Source organism: Lissotriton helveticus, chromosome 7 (genome assembly GCF_964261635.1).
Source record: "Lissotriton helveticus chromosome 7, aLisHel1.1, whole genome shotgun sequence".
NCBI classification, from domain to species: Eukaryota; Metazoa; Chordata; class Amphibia; order Caudata; family Salamandridae; genus Lissotriton; species Lissotriton helveticus.
Genome location: NC_136068.1, coordinates 744,393,697 through 744,417,419, shown reverse-complemented (window position 1 = coordinate 744,417,419; position 23,723 = coordinate 744,393,697). Strand labels below are relative to the sequence as shown.

The 23,723-nt window shown below is 48.0% G+C and overlaps 1 protein-coding gene across 1 annotated transcript in view; it reads right to left on the bottom strand.

The window, feature by feature from the left end:
- AFF4 (ALF transcription elongation factor 4) overlaps positions 1-23,723 on the bottom strand; it is a 907,016-nt gene that overhangs the window by 52,997 nt on the left and 830,296 nt on the right. The window contains exon 22 of the mRNA XM_078653083.1: positions 14,814-15,034. Coding sequence (XP_078509209.1) covers positions 14,814-15,034 — 221 coding nt within the window. The remainder of the gene's footprint in view (positions 1-14,813; positions 15,035-23,723) is intronic.

The following is a 23,723-nucleotide window of genomic DNA, read 5'->3' as shown; positions in this document are numbered from 1 at the left end:
AGTATGCACCTGACTTGGCCCAATTAACCTTGAGGCCTGACATGGTCTCGAAGGATTGAAAGATCTCCGAAAGGCGTCGAGGTATGCGGGTGAGGTCCCTGATGTATAAAAGGAGATCGTCCGCATATAGCGAGACCGCGTGTATGCCGTCCGCGAGCGGGATCGCCCAATGTATGCCCTCTGCGCGCAGTAGTGCAGCAAGGGGTTCAATGGCTAATGAGAACAGTAGCGGGGATAGCGGGCAGCCCTGCCTGGTGCCGCGTTGCACTCTAATGGCGTCAGAGAGTAGCCCGCCCGTGCGGACACGCACCACCGGGCGTCTATATAGCAACCCCACTAGTTCAATAAAGTCATCCCCGAGGTCGAATCTGCGCAGCACTGCCAGCAAATAGGGCCATTCGAGCGAATCGAATGCCTTCTCCAGGTCCAGGACTAGACATCCCGACCTGGGCCAGTCTTGCATTGCATACTGTTGTACCCTGAATAATCTACGGATGTTTTGGGAGGTGCATCTGGAGGGTACAAAGCCGTTCTGGTCATTGTGTATCAAGCCGGGTACCAGTCCTGCCAGTCGTCGGGCTAGAGTCGAGGCCAGTATCTTGTAATCAGTGTTTAGCAGCGCTAGGGGCCTATATGAGCCGAGTAGCGTTTCATCTCTACCTGGCTTTAGGAGGGACACTAATGTTGCTTCATTCATGGACTGGGGTAGGTCCAGGTCTTCCAGTGCCGCAGCAAACACCCTCAAGAGCTCTGGAGTTAGGATGTCAGAGCATGCTTTATAGTACTCCGCGGGCAACCCATCAGGGCCAGGCGCCTTGCCGTTCGAGAGGGCAAAGATGGCGTCGCGGAGTTCCTCGGCAATCAACGGCGACCCCAGGTCCTCTCGTTGATCATCTGTTAGGGTAGGCAGCATGATGTCTTCCAAGTACGTGGCTATTACCGATGGTGCGGTCAGCAGTCGGGATTTGTACAGCGCGCTGTAATGAGCCACAAAGGCCTCGTGTATCCGCGCCTGTGTGTATACCACCGGGCCTTCCAACGATTGCACCGCTGCCACCGGCGTGACACGTTGTTCGCGCTGGATCAGCCACACCAACAACTTGCCTGGCTTGTCGCCAGAGTGGTGAGTGCGGGCTGCGTGGGCCTTGTAATTGACATTTTTCAATCTGTCAATCAGGGTATCATGCTCTGCCCGTGTTTGTATTAACTCCGCGGTGGGGCCAGCGGTTGCAGGCTGCTCCAGTCGTAGCAGGTCAGATTCGATGCGTCTGAGATCCGCCTCTAAGTGTCGCCGGGAGTGTGCTTGGGTGCCTAGACATTGGCCCCTGAGGACCACCTTGAACGCGTCCCATTCAATCGGAGGTGTTGATGCCGAGCCCGTGTTGTCTTCAAAATATTGTGCCGTCTGTGTGCTGATGGAACCCCTGAACGTGGCATCTAGCAGGAGATCGGGTTGCAACCGCCATGTGGGTATTGGTGGTCGAGGGTGATCCCACCGCAGGTCTAGGAGGTGTGGGTTGTGGTCGGAGTGTGTGCGTCCCATGTAACATGTGTCTGTGACAATGGGCAAGAGTTCACTAGAGACCATGAAGCGATCAAGGCGGACATGCAGGGTGTGCGCCCCCGAGTAATATGAGTAGACCCTGGAGTTTGGGTTGCGAGAGCACCATGCATCCTGCAAGCCCCATTGTATGGACCACGCCTGTAACGCCTTCGTGGTGGCCTGAGCTTGTGAGTTGGGTAATGTAGGATGAGAGCGGTCAAGTGTCAAGTCTAGCGAACTATTGTAGTCCCCGCCAATGACCCATGGGACCCCGTGCCAGGGGGCTAGTGTGCGTGACAAGCCTGTGAGAAAATCCGCTAACTCCGTGTTAGGCGCATAAATTGAAGTGATTACCATTGGGTTACCATCTAATTTGCCGTGAATAGCCACGTATCTGCCCTCGGGGTCTATGTGTACATCTTGTGTGGTCCAAGGGATGCCCGGCCTGACCCATACCAGCGTACCTCGGGCGTATGATGAGAACCCTGTAGCATAAAGTTGTCCGCGCCACCTGCGTCGCAGCGTAGCAATTTCAGTGTTGTTAAGGTGGGTTTCCTGTAGGAGGGCAATTTGAATGTGGTGGCGTTTGAGGTATGAGTAGATTTGGTAGCGTCGGGATGGTGTGTGTATACCTCTCACATTCCACGTGCATATCTTAAAGGGGAACATTATAGCAATTGAACCAAACCTCCCGCCCGTCTCTGCCACCACCCCTCAATACATGCCCGTTCATCATCATGAAATCGGTCCCCGCCACCCCATAAGCATTTGACGTGGCACTCCAGTGCTGTGTGACCATGGGAGGGGGAAAAAACATGGCTATCGAAACAATAAACCATTGAATAATATGAACTTGCAAAATACCAAAAGGTCGGATGCGAAACGTGCTCCCGTCCATACTCTCTAGGAGAGCAACAATGTTCAAGTCTAAGGGGGTGGTTGTGCTACATGCACAGGTTCAGACGGATTATGTCAATTTATTTGTGAAGTGAAGGCTTATTGCCTTCCCGGGGGGAGCGTTTCAGTCTATGCCGCCCTCGTATTGGATGAACCCATCACACACATGCGTAAGATGCCATACATTACGTGTTCCAGTCGGGTCATCACCAGGCAAGGCAGAGTGACTCCGCAGCTGTGCTCCGTCAAGCGTGGGCTCTCATCGCCAGTGCTTGGAGTCAGTACCATCGATGTAACCCTTGGTGGATGTGTCCCATGGGCGTAGTATGGAAGACGAGGGGGTTAGTCTGCCATTGCGCACAGGGTTCATTGTAGTCGTGGTGGCGTTGGCCCGCCGTGATGGTCACTTGTATACGTGTCCGCGGGGAGTTGCATCCGGCGCCTGCTCAGCTGATGTAGTCTGCCGTTTGGGGGGTGACATCAGGTCGGACATCCGATGTCGGGGAGTCTGGCACTCCATAGATTGCTTCATCGTCGCTCTGGAGGCCTTGTGTGCCGCCGCTTGCCACCTCGCTCTGCTCAGGGGAGCCGCTGAGTTCCATGACGAGGCGGAGGGCATCTTGCTGCTCCCGCCGTCTGGCATCTGCAGGAGGGGAAGGCCGGGTCGCCGCATGTGTGTCCGGTTGAGAATTCCGGCGGGGCCGTCGTCGCCGTCTATGATTGCCGGATTGTCGTCGTGACGCAGGGCCTGTCGCCGTTCGGGGTTCCGTGTCAACTCCGCTGTCTAGCCAGGATTCCACTTCCATGGGGTCCGTGAAGAAGTGGGTCCGTTCACCCGCCACAACTCTCAGCTTCGCAGGAAAGAGAAGGGAGTACTTGAGGCCCACCTGTCTCAGTCGTTTCTTCACTGCGAGGAAGTCATGTCTCTGCCGCTGGACCTGTATGGTGTAGTCCGGAAAAAACATCACCGATGCGTTCTCTATTCGGATCTCCTGGAGCTTGCGGGTCTCTCGGAGTATGGTGTCTCTGTCGCGATAGTTCATTATGCGGATTAGCATGGGCCGTGGGTTGGAGCCCGTCGCCAGAGGTTTGGTGGGGACCCTGTGAGCCCGTTCAATCACGAAGTGTGGGGAGAGTGATCCTTCCGGCAGGAGGCCTTGTAGCCACTGCTCCATGTGGACTTCTGGGGACCTCCCCTCCCATTTCTCCGGAACCCCGACCAAGCGCACGTTGTTCCTGCGGGTCCTGCCTTCCGCGTCTTCAGCCCTGTCTTCCAAGTACTCCACCCTGTTCAGCAAGTCCTGGATGTGTTTATGCGACTGGTCCGCACGGGGTTGAAGCGTCTGCATCGTGTCTTCCAAGGTGGTGGTGCGTTCCGCCAGCTTTTTGTGGTCCGCTCTTAGGTGCGTGAGATCGATGACTACGCTGTAGATTTTGGTGGCCAGGGAGGTGCGGGTTAGGCTCAGTGACTCCTCAAGTCTCTCCATTGCTGCCAGCATAGTGTCCAGTTTGGCCGCCATCTGGTCCGAGTCGGTGTGTTTCCCGGTTTTATCCATCTTGGCCTTCTGGTTAGCGTTGCTGGAGCCAGTTCTCGTTTTGGGCCCGTTAGACATCTGCGTCACTCCCTCGGGCTCAGCCAAGCAGTCCACGTCGTCCTCAGGAGGCCGGTTCGTGCAGTCAGCAGTCCAACCGCTGGACAGGCGTGCGCTGTATAATGTGCGTGGACCCCGTGGTGACACGACCTCCGGCTGTGGTCCGCGGCGTCTTGCGCTTGGCGGGTCGGTATGATCTGGCCAGTGCGTGGTGGAGGGTAAGTGTGTGGCTCAGTGTGGAGGGTCATTCACCGCTGCAGGCCATGGGGGATCTCAGCGGCACATCCAAGGCGCACGTGGTCACGCAGTCGTTTCTGGGGTTGGGCCGGGGGCGAAATCACGGTCTTACCGGCACCTGCCGCCACGTGGGCTCGCCTCACGGATCTTGTCGCCAGGTCTTCGTGGTGGCCCTGCCGCGTTGCCGGCGTTTACCTCACGAGGGAGTGAGGCGGCTGGGCTGCAATGCGTCCTCGTGGCCGGTGAGTCGGGCCGCACCGGCTGCCGCTCGGTCGCGTGTGGTAGGGTGGCGTCGCTCTGTTCCGCGAGGCTGTACCGCCAGCGTGGTGCCTTGGTGATCAATAGACCGCTTGTATAGCCACTGTGTAGAGCAATTCTGGTGTGGCAGGTCGAGTTCGCACCCTCCTGGCGTTTCGCGGCCTTTGCGTCTGCCGGGCCGAGCTCTGGGCCTGTGTCCTCGGCTGGAGCCGCGGTCTGTCCTGCGCGCCTCCCGAGGTAGGGAGCGAGGAAGGCGGCAGCAGCCCGGCGAATGCTCCGGTGTGCCTCGGGTGTTCCAATTTTCCCCAAAGTCGGCCAGCAGGCCGGCGGCGATGTCCGGTGTTGGCGCTGGTGATTTTCGCCGTCCGCAGGCGGCGATTGCACGGATAAGTGCCCCGGGAAGGCAAGCCTGGCGCGGAGCTTCACTCCAAGGCGGCCATTCCCGTTGCGTGCGTAGCCACGCCCCCCAAGAACTCCACAGCACCATGATGGCTACACTGAAGACTGGGAAGTTTGGTATCAAACTTCTCAGCACATTAAATCCACACTGATGCAAGTGTGGGATTTAATGTAAAGTGCACTACAGAGGGCAACTTAGAGTTGCCCCCTGAAACTAACCCACAACCAGCATCCTGACTGAGAGGCTGATTAGGCTGCCACCCAGCAGACATGTTGCTGGACCCCTGGGTAGAGAGCCATCTGCTTTCGTAGGCCTGCAACAATGCACATCCTGGGCGAGGTGCTAGGTCTCCTCCCCCAGGATGGGCAGGGGAAGCTTCAAAGGTATGCCGCCTTTGTGAGCTTCTCCAGGCCACTTGCTGTACTCAGCAACTGCCCCCACCTGTTCTGACCCCCAATCTGGCGGGAAAAACAAAGTGAGGAAAGGGGGTGTACCAGCCTCTGCCAACCCCACCCCTCAGGTGGGAGTGGCGAAGTAAAGCACAACTCCGGGCTCTCGCCATTTTGAGAATGGGGAGCCCTACCCTATCAGAGCAAGACTCCTACCCCCTCCCACTGGAGAGTGGCAGGATAGGGGGTGTACTCACCCCAGGAAACCCATTGGTCCCTGTCCTTGCCCTACCTGTAACGCCCCTAAATTTAGTATTTAGGGGCACCCTGAACCTTCCTTCCTCAGATCCTGATTTTGAAACAAGAAGAATAACAAGCTCCTAACAAGAGGACGACACCAACTGACTTGGCCCGAGCCCTATAGGCCTGTCGACCCTCGAACCTGCTCCTGGTAAACCCCGGCGTCTCCTGTGGTCAGCAAGCTCGAAAACCCCGGAGGACCGTACTGCCTTGCTCATCTAAAGACTGGGACTCCTACGAGCAGTGGTTCTGCTCAAACAGCAACAACTCCTGGTGCCAGCCAGGAACCGCGAATCCAGCACACTCTGCTCCCGCCGAGCCCGGCCTGTGTGAACAAAGACCACAAGGATGTCCCCCCCAGCAACTGTGACCATGTATCCAGCACCCAAGGACCCGCCTTGACGCTCCGGACGACACCTGCATCCTCACAACCAGGGACCCCTCCAACTGCGACCAGCTGAGGGTAAGCTTTCCCGACACCAAAAAACACCCCTGCATCCTGCGGACCCTGTGCCCAACTCCTGGGTGGCTACCTACCCAACAGCTTACCAACTTACCTCTCGAAGTGGTGGTCGCACCTGAAGAATCTCCGTCCCCTAGTTTGCAGCCTTTATCCATCTTGCAGCTTTCCCATTGAAATACATTGGGCGCCCAGAGGCCCAAAAGCACCCTGCACCCAAGTGCCACTGGGAATGCAGCACCTATCCTACTCTACTTCCGCACGTGCCCTGTGTAAGTGACCAGGAGCTCAGCTCCCACAGCCGTGAGGCCTGCCTGCTAGCAGCCACCAAAGGCCCCCTACCCGCCATAGGATAACATTGGGCCTACTCACTCTGCACCAGGCTGTCCCTGTGCCGCTGAGGGTGTAACGACTGTACCTACCTGACCCTGGGAGACCCCCGAGTCTACCCTAGAACCTTAACTCTGCCAGCCGAGTACTTACCTAAAGACCGATAATTTGATTTTCTCCATAGGGTAACATTGGCGAGTTTTGCAACTTTAAAATGTTCACTAAAAATCATCCGATCAACGAAAACAAAATTACTCACCTGTTATCAGGAGAGATCCCAGTGCAGGATCTTGGTGCCCAGCACTGACCCTACAAAGTAAATATAACTGTGACTTACCGTTAACTTGATTTTCCTCCATAGGATTACATTGCTTGGTTTTGACCAAAATTTCTTCGAAGTGTCGATTTTCAAAACAAACAAATCGCCTGTGTAACAAAAACGCTTTCTTTCAACTGTTTACAGGAAATGCACCAGGGCTGAATCCAGGATCCAGCCATGAGTAAGAAAAACATTTGTAAAGTGATTTTATTGCGTTTACTTAAAACCTCTCATTGAGCTCAATGTTATTTTGTGTTTAACTTGTGTTGCATATTGCAACAACTGTATCAATTGCAATTACAAGTCTGTTACTATTTAAAGTATTCAATTGCAACATCTCATGATAAAGTATTTATGGTACCTACTTGTGGTTCTAAAATAAACAACAATATATTTTTATATACAAAACAATTGGCCTAGAGTGCAGTTCTTGAGTGTGTGAAACCATTTGCTGACTGAGTGTGTACAACAAATGCTTTACACTGTCCTCTGATACTGCCTTACTGCTTGACCAAGCTACAACTTTAGAGAGTAAGGTTATATCCAACTTTAACCTCTGCCATACCTCTGGGGACTGTGGACTCTGTGCACACTGAACCTTACTTTGGTGCAATATATACAGAGCCACTGTCTTACAGGGAACTACTGATAGTTCCAATAGAGTTGTGAACCAGGGTTGTCGGGCCCATGTGGGAGCAAATAGGATAAGTGTCAGGGAGTGCTGTTTGAGTTTCTGAGACACTAATGGAATGAGTGGGAGAGTTGGAAAAGCGTAAGCAAATATTCCTGACCAATTCATCCATAGTGCATTGCCTTTGCACAATGGATGTGGGTGTCTGGGCGCGAAGTTTGGGCATTTGGCGTTTAGGGGGCTGGCGAACAGATCGATCTCTAGGAAGCCCCACATTTGGAAGAACGGGAGGAAAACTTGAGGGTGAACTTCCCATTCGTGTATCTGCTGTCGTTGACGACTGAGCAGATCCGCAACTTGATTGTGTACTCCTGGACGATGTTCTGAAAGGAGATATATCTTTTAAGGTATGGCCCATCTCCAGATGCTTTGTGCTAACTGACAGCTGAAGAGTGTCCCCCCCTGTTTTTGTATGTAGTACATGGCTATCATGTTGTCTGTGCGAACCAGGACAGCTTTGCCTACTAGATGAAGTTGTAAGGCTTTCAATGCTAGAAAAATGGCTAGCAGTTCTACATGGTTTATGTGTAGTTGTTTTTGTTGCAGAGTCCACATGCCCTGAATGGTATGTTTTCCCATATGTTCTCCCCAAACAGTGAGGGATAAGTCTACTGTTATCACTATCTGTGGAACCGGATCAAGAAATGGCCATCCCTTGGAAAGGTTTTGTATGTTGCACTACTGCAGAGAGCGATGAGTACGGCCATCTATCAACACCAGGTCTGATAACTGACCTTGAGCCTGGTTCCACTGATGTACTAAGCATTCCTGTAGGGGATGCATTTGAAGTCTTGCATATGGAACAATTAAGATGTAAGAAGCCATCACTCCGATTAGTTGCATGAACACTCTGGCTGGTAAGGAGTGTTGAGGTTGAAACTGTGAAATTAGAGCTTGCATGTTTTGAATCCTGACTGGGTTGGGGTACGCTAGAGTTTTGCAAGCGTCTATTGTGGCTCCTAGATACACTTGCGTGTTGGATGGTTGGAAGTGAGACTTTGTGAGGTTTACGGTGAATGCCAAGTGGTGAAGCAGTTCGATTTTCTTTTTTTAAATAATGCAGATTTATATAGCGCAAACTCGACCCGAAGGCTACAGAAAAGACTCCAGCGCATCCAGAACGCCTCCGCCCGACTCATCCTGGATGTCCCCCGAAGCAGCCACATCTCCAGCCACCTGAGGAACCTGCACTGGCTCCCCGTCGACAAGAGGATCACGTTCCGGCTCCTCACCCACGCACACAAGTCTCTCCACGACCTGGGCCCCAAGTACCTCAACGACCGCCTGACCTTCTACACGCCCACCCGCCAGCTACGGTCCACCAGCCTCGCCCTCGCAGCCGTACCACGCATCCGAAGATCCACCGCCGGAGGAAGATCCTTCTCTTACCTGGCTGCCAAGACTTGGAACTCCCTCCCCATCCACCTTCGGCTGACCCAGGACTATCTCGCCTTCAGGAAACAACTCAAGACCTGGCTGTTCGAGCAGTAGCATATCCCTCCCCCCAAGCGCCTTGAGACCCTCCCGGGTGAGCAGTGCGCTATACAAATGGCATGATTGATTGATTGATTGAAGGTGTTGGAGCGCTTAACATGAGCACCGGTTACATTACACAAGAACACATTCAGGCACGGGGAGATGAAGTGATTTGCCCAAAATCACAGGATGTGAACGCGTCCCCGCGGCTCGAACCTTGGTTTCCAGCACCGAAAACCAGCAATCTAGCCAGCGGACCACATCCTATGCAGCTTTGTTGTGATTTGGCTTATCAGCCAGTTGTCTAGGTAAGGGAAGACATGAACGTGCGGTCTTTTTAGATGAGCTGCAACTACTGCAAGGCACTTGGTGAAAACCCTGGGTGCCTTAGTTACTCCGAATGGGAGGACTTTGAATTGATAATGTTGTCCGTCCACCACTAACCTGAGATATTTCTGTGGGCAGGGTGAATGGGAATAGGCGTCCTTTAGGTCGAGATTGGATAGAAAGTTGCCTTGCTGAAGTAGTGGAAGCACCTGTTGGTGTGACCATGTGAAAGTAGCCGTCCTTTTTGGGAAGAAATACAGGGAGTATACCCCGGTCCCTTGATGTATTAATGGAACAGGATCTATAGCGTGTTTTTGTAAGAGAGATAGAACCTCTTGCTATAAAAAAGTGAGATGTTCTGGTGACATTGCGTGTGCTCTTGGAGATATGGTGGAGTGCTTGTAAGCTCCAGGCAGTAACCATATTGGATAATTTGTAGTACCCACTTGTCTGAGGTGATTGAATTCCATACTGGTAAGAATTGGGAGAGACGTCCCCGACAGGAGTGGGATGATCAGGGGGTAGCAGAGGGGAGTGCGTGTGGAATTACCTCTTCCTCTGATATTGTTCCTCTACAACCTCCTCTAGAATATCCTCTGGGAGAGGGGGATTGATTATTGTAAAAGTAAAAGTAGGAGGCATGGGCAGTGGCCATAGTTTTTGAGCCACCCCTATAAAATGAGCAGCAAAAGGAACCTCTACTGCCAGGTAAGTGGAGTACTGCCGTGGAGTAGTGTGGCTCACTGGTTAGAGGCGGCAGGCCTGAGAGCAGAAGTCAGCCCGGGACCAGGGTTCAATTCCCGACGCGGCAGGGTCGTGGACCTTGGTCAGCGGACTCGATAATTCTCGCTTTGGTGCTTACTATAATCAGGGGTTCCACTCGGCAACTCTGGGCATTAGCTTGCCTAATCTCCACAACGGCCCCACCAATTCCGGGGATGCCTGGCTCCACCTTGGGGACTCCCATCAAGGGACCATCCCACAGGGAAAGCCAGGACGGGTTCCCCAGAGTTATACAGCGCCGGGACGCCCCGTTGCTGGGGCAGCTGTGCGCTTTACAAGTATACTACATTTACATTTACATTTAACTGTAAAGCCCCCATGGACTTTGCAACCTCAGTGTCCTCCCTCATCTTTTTCAGCATGGTATCAACAGCTGGGCCGAAAAGATGCTCTTTATCAAATGGTTGGTTTAGTATGGAGGTTTGCACCTCCGGCTTAAATCCAGAGATCCTGAGCCAAGCGTGCCTGCATAACAATATACTTGTGTTAATTGCACAAGATGCTGTGTCTGCTGAGTCTAGTGCACATTTAATAGAGGTGTTAGTAATAAGTTTACCTTCCTGAATAAGGTTGTTTACTTTAGATTTGTATTGGGCAGGCAAGTGTTGTATGAGTTTTTCTAGCTCATTGTAATGAGCCCTGTCATAACGGGCTAGCAGCGCCTGGGCATTAGCAATGCGCCAGTTGTTTGCTGCCTGAAAAGCTATTCTTTTGCATGAGGTATCGATAAGCTTGGACTCCTTGTCAGAAGGAGGGGTGTCTCCAGTGGCTTGGGAGTTAGCTCTCTTGCGAGCGTTGGAGACTACAAGAGAGTCTAAGGGTAGCTGTCCTTTAATATAAATAGGATCTGTAGGACCGGATTTGTATTTTTTATCTACTCTAGGAGTGATAATTCTAGCCCTTGCAGGATCCTTAACACCTTCAGCGCTACCGCGTTTACCTGCTGTGCGCGCAAAGAGAAGCAAATGGCTTGTTTGTGACAAAGCCAGCTCGTCATGAGCGCAGGGCAGGTAACGCCCATGACGAGCTGGCTTTGTCATTAGCGTCGAAGTGGTTAAAGACCTTGTCTGTATGTTTTATCATACCTCTCAGCATTGGCAAGGTATGAGCCATTCTTTGTGAGGAAGAGTGTGTCTCGAAAAGGAAATCTCTTCTAAACGCTCCTTGTGAAGTTTTACTCCATGGTAATAAGCAACCCTGTTAAGGAGCTCAAGATAACCAATGTCATCAGTTGGGGAAGGTCTAGAGGGATACAAATCAGGGTCATTGTCTGTATTTGGGTCAGTGTGGGAATCATCCCAAGTGTCAGTGTCCTCATCCCGGTCCCCTTCATCCTGTGGGTCAGGTGTAATAGGCCTAAGTGGTGAGTTGATAGGTGTAATGAGCAAGTAAGGATTAGGAGGAGGAGAAGGAGGTGGGATTGTAAGGAGGAGAAGGTAAGTGCCCATATTCGTCTTTTTTAGGAGGGGCATGATGGTCCTCTGTAAAGTCAGCTTTCTGTTTCTTTGAAATGGTTGCTTGAATATGTCCTGTTTTAGGATTTATAACCAATTTTTTCTGTTTTGGGTCGAAAATTGGCTTATTAGACGGAAGCTCTTTGGGGAAAGTGTCTTTATCTTTCTTCGGAGATTTCGGAGCTGAAGATTTCGGTCCTGAGCTCTTGGGCATTGATAATTTCAGCTCTGTGTGAATGGGCATGTCTGAGTACTTGGTTTTCGCGGATTTCGGCTCGGAGTCTTTGGTTTTGGAAGATTTCAGCTCTGAATCTTTGGTCTTGGAGGATTTGGGCTCCAAGTCTTTAGCTTTGGATGGTCTCGGCTTCGAGTCTTTGGACTTGGGATGTCTCAGCCTCGAGTCTTTGGGCTTTGAGGGTTTCCGCTCCAAACCTTTCAGCGCAGGTGGTGGAATCTTCGGTGCCGAAGTTATCTTGCTCTTATGTTTCTTAGCTGAAGGTTTCGGTTCGGCATCGGAGCAGAGCTGGCTCGAGCCCGAGCCTTTGCTTTTTGTTTTGGAGCCAAGCCGGACGGCGGGGCATCGGATATGTGTTGTCGGTGCTGACCTTAACCCGAAGGCGAAGGAGGGACCGAAGCCTTTGTTTTTTGTGGAATGGGCACATGGGGATCTGTACTCACGGTACGCTGTCCCGCAGTGATGTCTTCCTCTTCCTTCATGTCTGAGTGGGCTTCGGACATGGAGACCTGCTCTTCTTCCTCTGAAGCTGGGGGTTGGGTCAGGAATGGAGTCACTCTGGTGCTGCATTTCGTGGCGCCAAGCCAGACGATCACAAAGTGTCTTTTTCGATCGGAAGGATCGACACGCATCGCAGTCCTTCTAGTCGTGTTCCGGGGACAAGCAAAGGTTACAACCTTCGTGCCAGTTGGTGCGTGGAAATTTAGCACGACACCCGGAACATAGTTTAAATTGAGTCCGTTCCATCGACTGCTACCGCGGCCGGCACGGGAAGGCCCGATAGTCTGCCTCGAGTTTCCGACATAAGACGATGGTCGTCGAATGATGAGCCGCGATCGATAACAATACCGTCGAGAGTAGTGGAATGCGCGTCCGTCAAAGGGGTCCGAAAACAGTACTGAACCGGAGCGCAGCAATACACACCCGAACCCGAAGGTGGAAAAAAAACTATCTATGGATGGAGTCGATACCCAGGCACACTATCACCGAAGGGAGGAGTCAACTACCTCGTAACTACAAGACTTCTTCGAACAAAAACGAAGTGCAAACATCTGGGCCCAACACCAGATGGCGATCTATGCAAAAGCATATGATCTACAGCTCATATGCCTTGAACATAAAAATGTAAAGGTTCCTCTTTTGTTTCTTAGTGCTATTTTGAGTTTGTTATTCAATAAGGAAAGAGGGTTTGGTGTTCCACTGTGTCCCACAATCAATCTTGTGGAACAGATCAATATCAGAAACATTTCCAGTGCAATACTGCTCAGCAGGCTTTGTATGGGTCGCAGTCCAATTGGATATCTAATTCATATGGATACATTTACTGAGTCCAGGGGGCTAGGAATACTACCCCTGTATCTCTGGGGAGAGGGTTCCCAGAGTACGCATCAAGTGGGAACTTAAGCCAGTAACCATTGTGAGTGTCCTCGCTACCAGAAAATCCCAATCATGACTGGTAGTTCTACAAATTCAGGGATATTGGCTTTTAAGTAACTTTAAGACTCAATAGTGGGTGGTTGCTTATTGTTATATTTGTCTGATTCATCAAATATTACAACAAGCTAGTTCCTAAGCTTCTTGTAAGACTCCAGAGATTTTGCAATGTATGACTAACCACACTCTGGCAAGTGGACCCCTAGTTACCACTGACTTAATTACCAGAACTTAGGAAACAACAGCATGAATGCCATTGGGGAGGTGTCCTTGCTATTGGGCTGTAAGGCTTGGGACAAAAGAATTTTTGCATGGCGCCTTGTATTTCTGCTAGTCTAACAAGACACTTAGCAGCTTCAGACACTGAGCTGTCAAGAGTGTAACGCAAGGTTGGCCAAAGGCTAGATTTGAGTGCAGAATTCCCACATCAGATTATTTCTCTGCACTCCCACACACTTGTCTAAACCTGAATCTTGGCAGAAGATTATTCCGAAGGGAAAAATGACTAAAGACGAGGGAGTATTCCTAAAACAAATTGGGCATAGAGCTAAAGTAAGAGAAAATATAACATATGGAGCCTAGAAGCAAACTGAACATTTGAATTTCGATTTTTGGAACCCAGAGTGCTAGCACCTTCTGTTGTTTTCTGTGTGCAACTTATTTTTCATTAGACTTTCCTTTCAAAACTAGGAAGCTCTGAAAGGGCACCGATTTTACGGAGCATTATTTACTTGTGAGACTAAGTGAATTTCTAAGCCCTACTAATTTCTACATTTAGCTTTCACAGCTCACCTTGCTACTTCAAGAGACAGTCAAGTGCTCTGAGGAGAAACCTGGTTACCAAGTTGAAGTGCTATAAGTATGGTGGCCCTTGGACACCAGTCCAAGTGTCAGTGCCTGCACAAGGTACTGCCCAGTAACCACTGACTGCCACAAGACTAAAAGTAACCTTCTAATACATACATACACACACACACACACACACATTATTGCTTATAGTCATTTCATAATTTTACTTATGGGCCAACTTCGATATTCTGTAAAAGAAAATGACTATAGCAAGGGTAAACAAAAGTGAAAGCACAAGTAAAAATGTGGAAATGCTGAAACCCTGGAAATTTAAAAGCCTCTGTGGCTCTTTTAAACATTTGAAAAAAAGGCAACAAAAAAAGGGAAATGGTTTGGTCACTGGCTGGAACCATAAGACCCCATCACCACTGTTACTAATGTGATCAAGTGTGTTTCTGATCTTCAACATGGATGTATGGTTTCATAGGATTGGAAATTGGATTAGTAGGTTCGTCTGAAAGTTAAGTCATTACAATGAGTATCTGCCAAGAGTGAAAAATCTGCCTGAACAATGTAACCTGCCTTTTACAAGGACTAATGCAGCAATTACCAAGTAACAAAAGTCTGAAATTGAGAACAACAGACTTAAACAGTGTCATGCACATAACATTGTGTGCTACAAATGCTCATTAAAAAGCTACAAAATCAGGGTTACTGATGCACTAGAATGTCACTATATAGTTCTAAATTAAAGACACTTTGTTGCTTATGATCAGCTTTGTATATAAAACACACAGGAAGCCTAGGAGTTAACACCCACCAGCATGCAACCGTGAAAAAACAGTACTACCAGGGAAGTATACGCAAATATATCTTTTACACATTTTGTGGAGGCTCACCTTTTTGTTCCTTTGAAAGCTGCTCAGCTTGGTCCCAAATTTCAGTGGCAAAGAGGAAGTTTGATGTGACCTGAACATAGCTGGCTGCCATCTGGTGAATTCTATATGGAATAGTTACAGAAGAACTGGTCCCCGAGGGGTTGGTGGGCACAGAGGAGTAATTTCCGGTATTGCCTGGTGATAGCTTTGGCGAGACCGGGGAAGGCATACTGACAGGCTTACTGTTCAAGAGAAAAAAAATTAAATTAAATGTGACATGCAAAAATAGAAGTATTTGTTTTTAAATAGCAAAAAACCTCTATACTTAAGAAATCATTAGCAAAATAATTGTGTTTCTTGTTTTAAGGGTCTTTTACGTGTGGTGCAGCGGCCAGGGCGACTGACTCCGGAACCCGGGGCTCACAGTTCGAGCCCCGGCGGCAGATCAGCCTAGCACCATGTGACTCTGGGCAATAGCTCGCCTAATCTTCCAGACAACCCCCAGCGCCTTGACACCCTCGGGTAATTGTTCACGCATTACAAATAATGGACATTTTCACAATTTCAGCAATACTGAGCGCAACAAGAAACCATGTAAATCTGTATGCAATCTGAGAATTTTCTTCTTTTTTTTTTACAAACAAAACTGTCAAGAAAGCTTCAACCTTCGTTATTGGTCAACCACTGTTGGGTAAAAAAAACATCCACATCGCGTTAGCAACATGAAAGATCTTGTTAACAGTGTACCAATAATACAATTACTTGAGCCAGGTTTTTACCTGTTATCAATTTAGAGAGCTGGGACACTAATTGCTTGGGCAGTGTACTACATTTTGCAAGTGCATTGTGTTGAAAAATTCCTGTAATCTTTTGCAGAGATTCAATTAACACTTAGCTCAAACAAGTGACAGGCTGCATGCATGATGGATCTCACATTTCATTCCCTACATCAGTAACACTGTTTTAGCTCAATAGCAGTGTCATAGGTGTCTTAAGAGGAATTGACAGGTCGCCCAGTCCAGTGTATCAACTGGGATTACCGCCCATACTCTATGGTCCTTTATTTTTTTTCCAATATGTATTTTTATAACAGGGAGACTACAGCGAAAACAAATAAATAAAAGATTCCCAACATTTATCAATTCGAAGGATGAAGCATAGAAATACACTAAGCATTTTTGTACATAATTTAGTAACTATTATAAAATATACATTACAATTGAAAAAAAGATTCCCATAGCTCAGTACATTTTTTTGCTGACACCCATCTTAGCCAAAATTCTTCACATTGCTTGCAACGTTTTTTTTTCTTCTGACCATTCTGAAAAGTACCTAAATATGTTTAGTACTTTTGCAGTATAAAATATCTGCAATCATTGAAATGTAGGTCAGCTTGGTCTAACACTTCGATTAGTCAAAGATGAACAAGTTACTTACCTTCTGTAAGAGACATATGTAGTTATAAATTCCTTACCTTAGAATCACCCCAGGCGGCAGACTGGATCCAGCGACATTTTTTCTTAGCAGTACGCCTGTGTGTCAGTAGGTGGTGTCGGTCGACTCCGCGTCCGTCCTTGGCGTCATGGTCGCCGGGATGACGTTGTGGTGTTTACTTGGACACCGCCACTGTGCGCAGACGTCATTCTGACACGACTTTCCTCAGCAGAAGCGCAGAGCTAAGCAAGACACTGACCACTCCTGCACAAACTGGGGCCCTGGAAGGGAGTCCCTATCCCTAGAAGTCAGTTCGCAGAACGGGGAGGATGGGTGGGGCAGTAAGGAATCAATAACTACATACGTCTCTTACAGATGCATCTTTACTGAAGGTAAGTAACTTGTTCACATGAAAGACTGTAGTTATGGATTCCTTACCTTAGAATAGACACCCCAGCAATGCCAACCCCAGAGGTGGGTCTGCAAACTAAGTTCACACCAGGAAGACCTGGAGAACAGAACAGCTGAAAAAGCAGTCTCTCCGGACTTAGCTGTGCAGGCAGTAATGCTTGGTGAACTTATGCAAGGATGCCCACGTGGCTGCTTGACAATGTCAAGGGAACTCCGCGTCCCAAAGCAGTAGTGGCTGCGCAGTGGCACTGGAAGTTCTTTTTTAGCTAAAGAATAACAGATCTTGATACACAGGACAACCCATCAAGAGATGGTACGTTTTTGCACTGCCCAACTGTTCTTAGCGCCCACATAACCCACGAAGAGTTGATCGTCCACCCAGAAGTCTTTTGTGCGGTCAAGGTAGAAAGACAGCGCACGCTTTGGGTCCATGCTATGGAGTCTCTCCTCCTCTTTGGAAGGGTGCGGAGGCGGGAAGAAGGTGGGCAATGTGATGGTCTGACCTATGTGGAAGGAAGTAATCACTTTGGGCAGAAAAGAGGGCCCAGTACGGAGGACTACTTTGTCCGGATGGACAGCAAGAAAGGGAGGTTTAGAAGATAAAGCCTGAAGTTCACTCACCCTGCGAACAGAGGTGATGGCAAGCAAGAAAGCGGTCTTTAAAGTGAGGAGACAATTATGTAGAGGCTCAAAGGACGCACACCTAAGATAAGATGATGTTACAGACTTTGGGAGGAAGGTCGAAAGCTGTTAACTGTCGCTGCTCAAACTCCAGGCAAGGAGGTGGAGGCTGGACAGGTGTGGGTGGTGGACCGTCCCCTACTACTGCAACAGAAGACCCTCCAGAGGCAGTCTGATCCGAGGATCAACAGCCATGCTGAAGAGCTCGGGGTACCAGACTCTTTGTGCCCAATCCGAAACCACAAGAATTACTTGGGCCCGGTCGTGCTTGATCTTTTCAGCACTCTGGGTGGAACTGGTACAGGCAGAAAGGCTTACAGGAGGCCGCAATTCCACTTGCGACGAAAGGCATCGCCGAGCAAGTGCCGCCTCGGAAACTCCAACGTGCAGAACTGCTGACATTGCGTGTTCTCTTCGGTGGCAAATAGATCTAACCAAGGCTCTCGCCACTGCTGAAAGAGACCTTGCACACCTCCGAGTGAAGACGCCATTTGTAATCCATCATGCACCTGCGACTGAGTCTGTCCGCCCTGGCATTCAGGAAACGCGCCAGGTGTTGAACCAACACGGATATGCACTGGTGTTCCAGCCATGTCCAAAGGCGAAGAGGGTCCATGGCCCCATCCGCCCTGTTTGTTGCAGTACCACATGGTGGTGGTGTTGTTGTCCATGAACACCTGCAATACTCTTCATCTGACAAAGGGAAGGAATGCCTTCAGTGCAAAACGGAACGTCCAAAGCTCCAGAAGGTTGATGTGGAGCCCGGACTCCCCAGGAGACCAGAGGCCTCTGATCTCCGACTCCCTCATGTGGCTGCCCCATCCCAGGAGTGACGCAACTGTCACCACTGTGAACGTTTTTTTTTTAACACAAACTTTATTGGGTCTTTCAGGTGTAAAATTGTTGGTTATTACTTCATATATGCTAATTTTCATTGATATAAGTTACATATTATATACGCATCGTGTCACAGACTCATTTTGCAAGATATTCACCTGCCATTTTGCATAGTCATACAATTCAAATAATAATAAATTCCCATACATTTCGTTATAACAATACATCATAAATTGCATGACTAAAGTATATATTTACTAAAACCCACTGCAATCCACCTACCCTATCCCACTCCTGCAAACCCAACCCACAACAAAACAAAAAATTGCCGCTGTGTAGTTACTACATTTTATCCCGGTAAAAAATACCAGGTGATAAGTGCAACTGATTTTGGTAGGGACGAAAGGGTGAACATTGGGAGGGAGGAAAGGGGAAGGGTGAACTCTGGTTGGTTAAGGGAGAGGGATCTAAACAATCCTGGTTCATTAGCCACCACTGCAATTGACTCGCAGCCCCCACCGAGATCTGGACAACATCGGAAAGACTGCCCTGATCCTGCACCCACTGGAACTTCAGGTCCCACTGCAGAACCTGCATATGCCATCTGGCATGATCTACCAGCATGATCCAGGAGGCCATGAGGCCCAGCAGCCTCAGACTCATTCTCACTGAAATCCGGGATAGAGGCTGAAACATCGGTATCATAGCCCAAACATCCCGGACTCGCTACTCGGGAGGATAGGCCCGAAACTGCCTTGTATCCAGAACTGCTCTGAAGAAAAGGAGCTTCCGAGAGGGAATCAGGTTCGTCTTCAGCACGTTGATTGTGAATCCCAGTGAATGCAGGAGGTCGGCTGTAGTCTGGAAGTGGGAGACCACAGCCTGGGGCAAACCCGCCTTAAACAGCCAGTGAGGATAGGGGAAGACTAGAACCCCTGATCTGCGCAGATGAGCTGCGGCCACCACCATCATTTTCGTGAACACCTGAGGGGCACTGGTAAGGCCAAATGGGAGCACAGGAAACTGAAAATGCTTGAGGCAGACCGTGAACCGCAGGTAGCACCGGTGGGCAGGCAAGACAGGGATGTGGAAATAGACATCCTGCAAGTTCAACACTACCATCCAGTCTCCAGGGTCGAGGGCAGATAGGACCTGAGCAAAAGTTAACATTTTGAACTTCTCCTGGAGGAAGCGGTTGACGTTCCTGAGGTCTAAGATAGGACGCAGGCCTTTGTCCTTCATGGGTACAAGGAAGGACAAAGAAAGGGAGGGAAGCGCAGAGGCATCCCAGAAGCAGGCTCCGAAGGCCGCGCCGGAGAGTGATGACGCTCCAGTTCCCGCATCTCGTCGGCCAACAGACAGGGAGAAGGCAAAGAGCGACAATGCTTCTTCGCCTTCTTCTTGTGCTTCGACTTACCCAAGGAGTGCAAAGACCTCGATGACGAGTGGTGATGGCTCCGCAACCAGTCCAGAGACATTTCTCTCGACCGGGACCTCGAGCGGCGCGGATCAGTCTGTCAGGCCTCCAGAAGCTTTTGGGATCACTCCCGCAAAGACTTCGAGTTCATGGCCTGACAGTCGCAGCACGACTTCCGGTCGTGGTCAGGCTCCGGGCACCAGAGGCGCGGATCCGTGACAGACATCAGTTATGTGTCATGCTTTTATGGTTATACTTCTAACCAAATAAAGTACTTTGAGAGTGACAAGAGTCAAGGCTTGAAGCCGGTCCGACGATGGGACATCCCTTTGTGCACCAGAAATTGAAGGACTCAAAAAAGATGTCAACAAAAGTCGAAAAAGTTTGACAAAAAGTGACTAAGGGGCATGCTCTCTCCGGATCTGCGGTTGCTGGCGCAGAAAAATGGAGAACTGATGTCAGCGCGCAGGTTCGGCGCCCAAGTAGACACTGCAACGTCATCCTGCAACCACTACGCCACCGACGGACGTCACCTACCGACGAACAGGGTACTGCTAAGAAAAAAATTATCTGGATCCAGTCTGACGCCTGGGGGTAATTCGAAGGTAAGGAATCTATAACAGTCTCTTTCAGATCTAAGTTACAAGGCCAAGTGAAGCAATTTCAAGAGCTCCAGAAACCGGATTGCTAATATCTGTCTCAGTAATTAAAAACATCCTCCAAAAATTGTCTAATGAAACGTGACAGAACAAAATATGAAACAAATTTGAAACTTCGCCAGACATGCATCTAAAACAATGGGGAGCAATAGCAGCATTAAAAAAATAAAAAAGCACAGGTGTGTGATCAGGATAATGTTACTTACCCAGTAAGCATCTCTTTCTTGACATGTAGCGCTGTAGATTCACATGCTTTGCACACTCTTGCCATCTAGTGTTGGGTCCGGATATTTGCAAGCTATTTTTCTTTAAAGAAGTCTTTCCAGTCAAGAGATAAGATGGCAGGAGTATGCAAAGCATGTGATCTACAGTTCATATGCCTCGAACATTAAGAATTTAGCACAGAACTGCATTCTACAATAGTTTATGTCACAAACTATGGTAAAATGTAACTCCATCTTTTTCAAGACTTCTAGAAAACATTTTCTCTGACTCCATAAGTGATTTATACCAGGAACCAAATTATTTGCATCTCTTTTCCACTATAAAGCTATACACAAGATCTTCTCCTACATACAGAGAAGTGTAGTTGGCTCCAGATATAAATTGTTGAATGTGATTGTAAGCCCACACACCACTTTTTATGGTCTCTAATGAATCGTTTTAAGAAAACAAGGTCATTCAAATGATATCAGATTTAAAATCAGATACTTTAAGAAAGCCACTATCCTTTTATCTATACACTTCTCTTTCAGAAAACAACCCCACTGTTCATTCACCCTTAAGTCTCCTTACCCAGTTCTGTAACAAAAAATGCATTGGAAAAATTACTTTAATTGCTCTTTTATCTAAACAACCTTGTAGAATAATGTTGTGATCTTTTCTGGGTCACTAATAGTTTTATAGGATTTCATGAATTGAGTATTTATGATATTAAAAAAAAATATAAAAAAACCAAGAGGTTAAAGGTTTTAACTCTGAAATTGTAATGCTCAAAATGTCCAAAATAATACTTTAAATAATAATTAAGGAACGTATTTTCTATAATAATAGCATAACAGGACATAAGTCACTGGCATATTGCGGCATAATCCTGCATATCTTCATCACCCAGTAATTGAAAATATAGTATAGTGTTGACTAACCAGTTCCATAATATACAAGCATTACTACTACACATCAGCTTCACAGATGTCAAATGAAGCAAGTGGAAATAACTGTGAAAAGTCAAAGAATAAATTGGGTCAAGTAACCAAGTGTGTTCAGAGATCCTCTCAATAAGAGCTGATAAAAAGAACTGAGCCTGTGAGGCAAACTGACAGTACAGTGCGTGCTGTGAAGGGAAGCTGCTGGCTCCTTAAAGTAAGAGCATTTTTTTGTTACACTCCGTAAACTCTTGACCTAACAGGCTCCGTTTTTTTACTTCATATTCTTCCTCCGCAAGTGCTCAATGGAAGTGCTGCTAATTCAACTCATGATTGCCTTGTTGTCAGGTGCTGCAATGTGGTCTTTTTACATTATTTAGAAACCTTTTAGAATGCATAACATTTCAGTAAAAAAGCAGGCCTGTCATTCCTTATTGGAGGTACCGCTATACAGTGGGAATTGAGGTATTATCTCCAACTAATAATGATTTTTCAAGAATTGGAGATAAAGTGTTTCTGGGATTCCCGCAGATGCACTGAAATAGTCTGTTCATGACTATCAGTGGGGAATCCTCCAATGCAGAACATTGGTTTTCGAGGTGCTATGTTGATTTCTCGAGATTAGTGCTCTTCCTTTCCCATTCAAACTCGATCGTCAGCAGAACTCAAGTCAAAGAATTTCCGCAAATACTTTGCAGCTGCTGGAAAGATCGGATTTATTAACAACCTACTTGGTGGATGCTTTCTTAGACATTGAATTTTTGAGACCTTTAATGTTTTCTTAAAAGATTTTTGTTTTGATGATTTAAGGGTAGACTGATGACTTTTCTTTGAATAGCTCCAGCAGTCTTAGTTTAAAGCACTTAAAAGAAAATCGGACATTATCTTGTGAGCTGATTCATTTATCTGGACAGAAGAGGAAATCTCTTAGAGGTTATAATGGGAGTGATGTTCCTCCTAAATAGCAACCTTTGCGCAATATCCCCTTCCCTGGAAAAAACTGTCTCCTGCATAGATTGATCCTACCTCCTTTGTTTTCCAAGTTCTGTCTGATCTGACATGCCCGCTTTTAATCAGAGAGCCAGAGGTATTTTCTCTCTATGGACTACGTCTTTGGCTTAAAAAGCAAGCCCTCCAAATTACGCTCTCTCTGGAGGCACTTTTATCAACAATACTATCAGCTATGAGAACGCCAAGAGTGATCAGGGTTGTACTCTTTCTCTAGTAATATTTGAAAGGCTCTTGCACTTCGGTCAAGGACACAATTATTGAACCCCTAGTGATTTTGGCTAGGCTCCAAAAACATTCTAACAAACCCTGTATAATGGTCTCAGTAATACACAACACTATAGATATTCATCATTCACCAAAGTGAATGCAAAGGACATCCAAATAAAGAAACTCAAAGAACACATACCAATCAAAATACTCTATTTGGCATTGGTAAACGATTAATAAGGAAAATGCTACTTACCAGTATGCATCTGTTCTTGGTATGTAGAGCTGCAGAATTCATACTTGTGCATAGATCGCCATCTGGTGTTGGGCTCGGATGTTTGCAGTTTGTTGCTGTCTTGGGAGAAGTCTTTGTAGTCACGAGATAGTGCGAATGGGCATCGACCCCATCCCCAGATTGTTTTTCGCCATGAAGGGAAATGATGAAGTTTGTAAGAAACAAACAGAAAAGATGTCCATGTGTACTGTATCTAAGTAAGATAACACTGGAACAGATAGAGGCACCGGAGATGTGGGTGGGCATATGAATTCTGCAGCACCACATGCCAAGAACAGATGCATACTGGTAAGTAGCATTTTCCGTTCAAGGCATATGAGCTGCAGAATACATACCTGTGCATAGACTGTATAGCGATACTCTCCCTTAGCTGTGGTGACCTGTATCTGTTGCAGTGGTTTTAAAAAGTGTTTTAAGAATAGCCTGGCCCACAGAAGCCCGTTTAGCCTGCATGTCTACACAATAGTGTTTGGTGAAGGTGTGTTTTGTAGACCATATTGCGGTCTTACAAATGTCATCTAAGAATGCCATGAAAGCCCCTAGTTTGCGTGTTGTGTGCTCTAGGAGGATTTGTTAATATGCGTTTTTGGTGGCATATTTGAATACATTTGCCTATCCACCTGGCAATTCCAGCTTTGGAGATGGAGTTTCCTTTATGAGGTGGAGAGAAAGCTACACACAGTTGGTTGTTTTTTCTAAAGGATTTAGTCCTGTCAATGTAATAAAATATAGCTCTTTTGACATCTAGTGTGTGAAGAGCTCTCTCTGCTACAGAATCTGGTTTTGGGAGAAAAAAACGGGTAGCTCCACAGATTGATTGAGATGGAAAGCAGA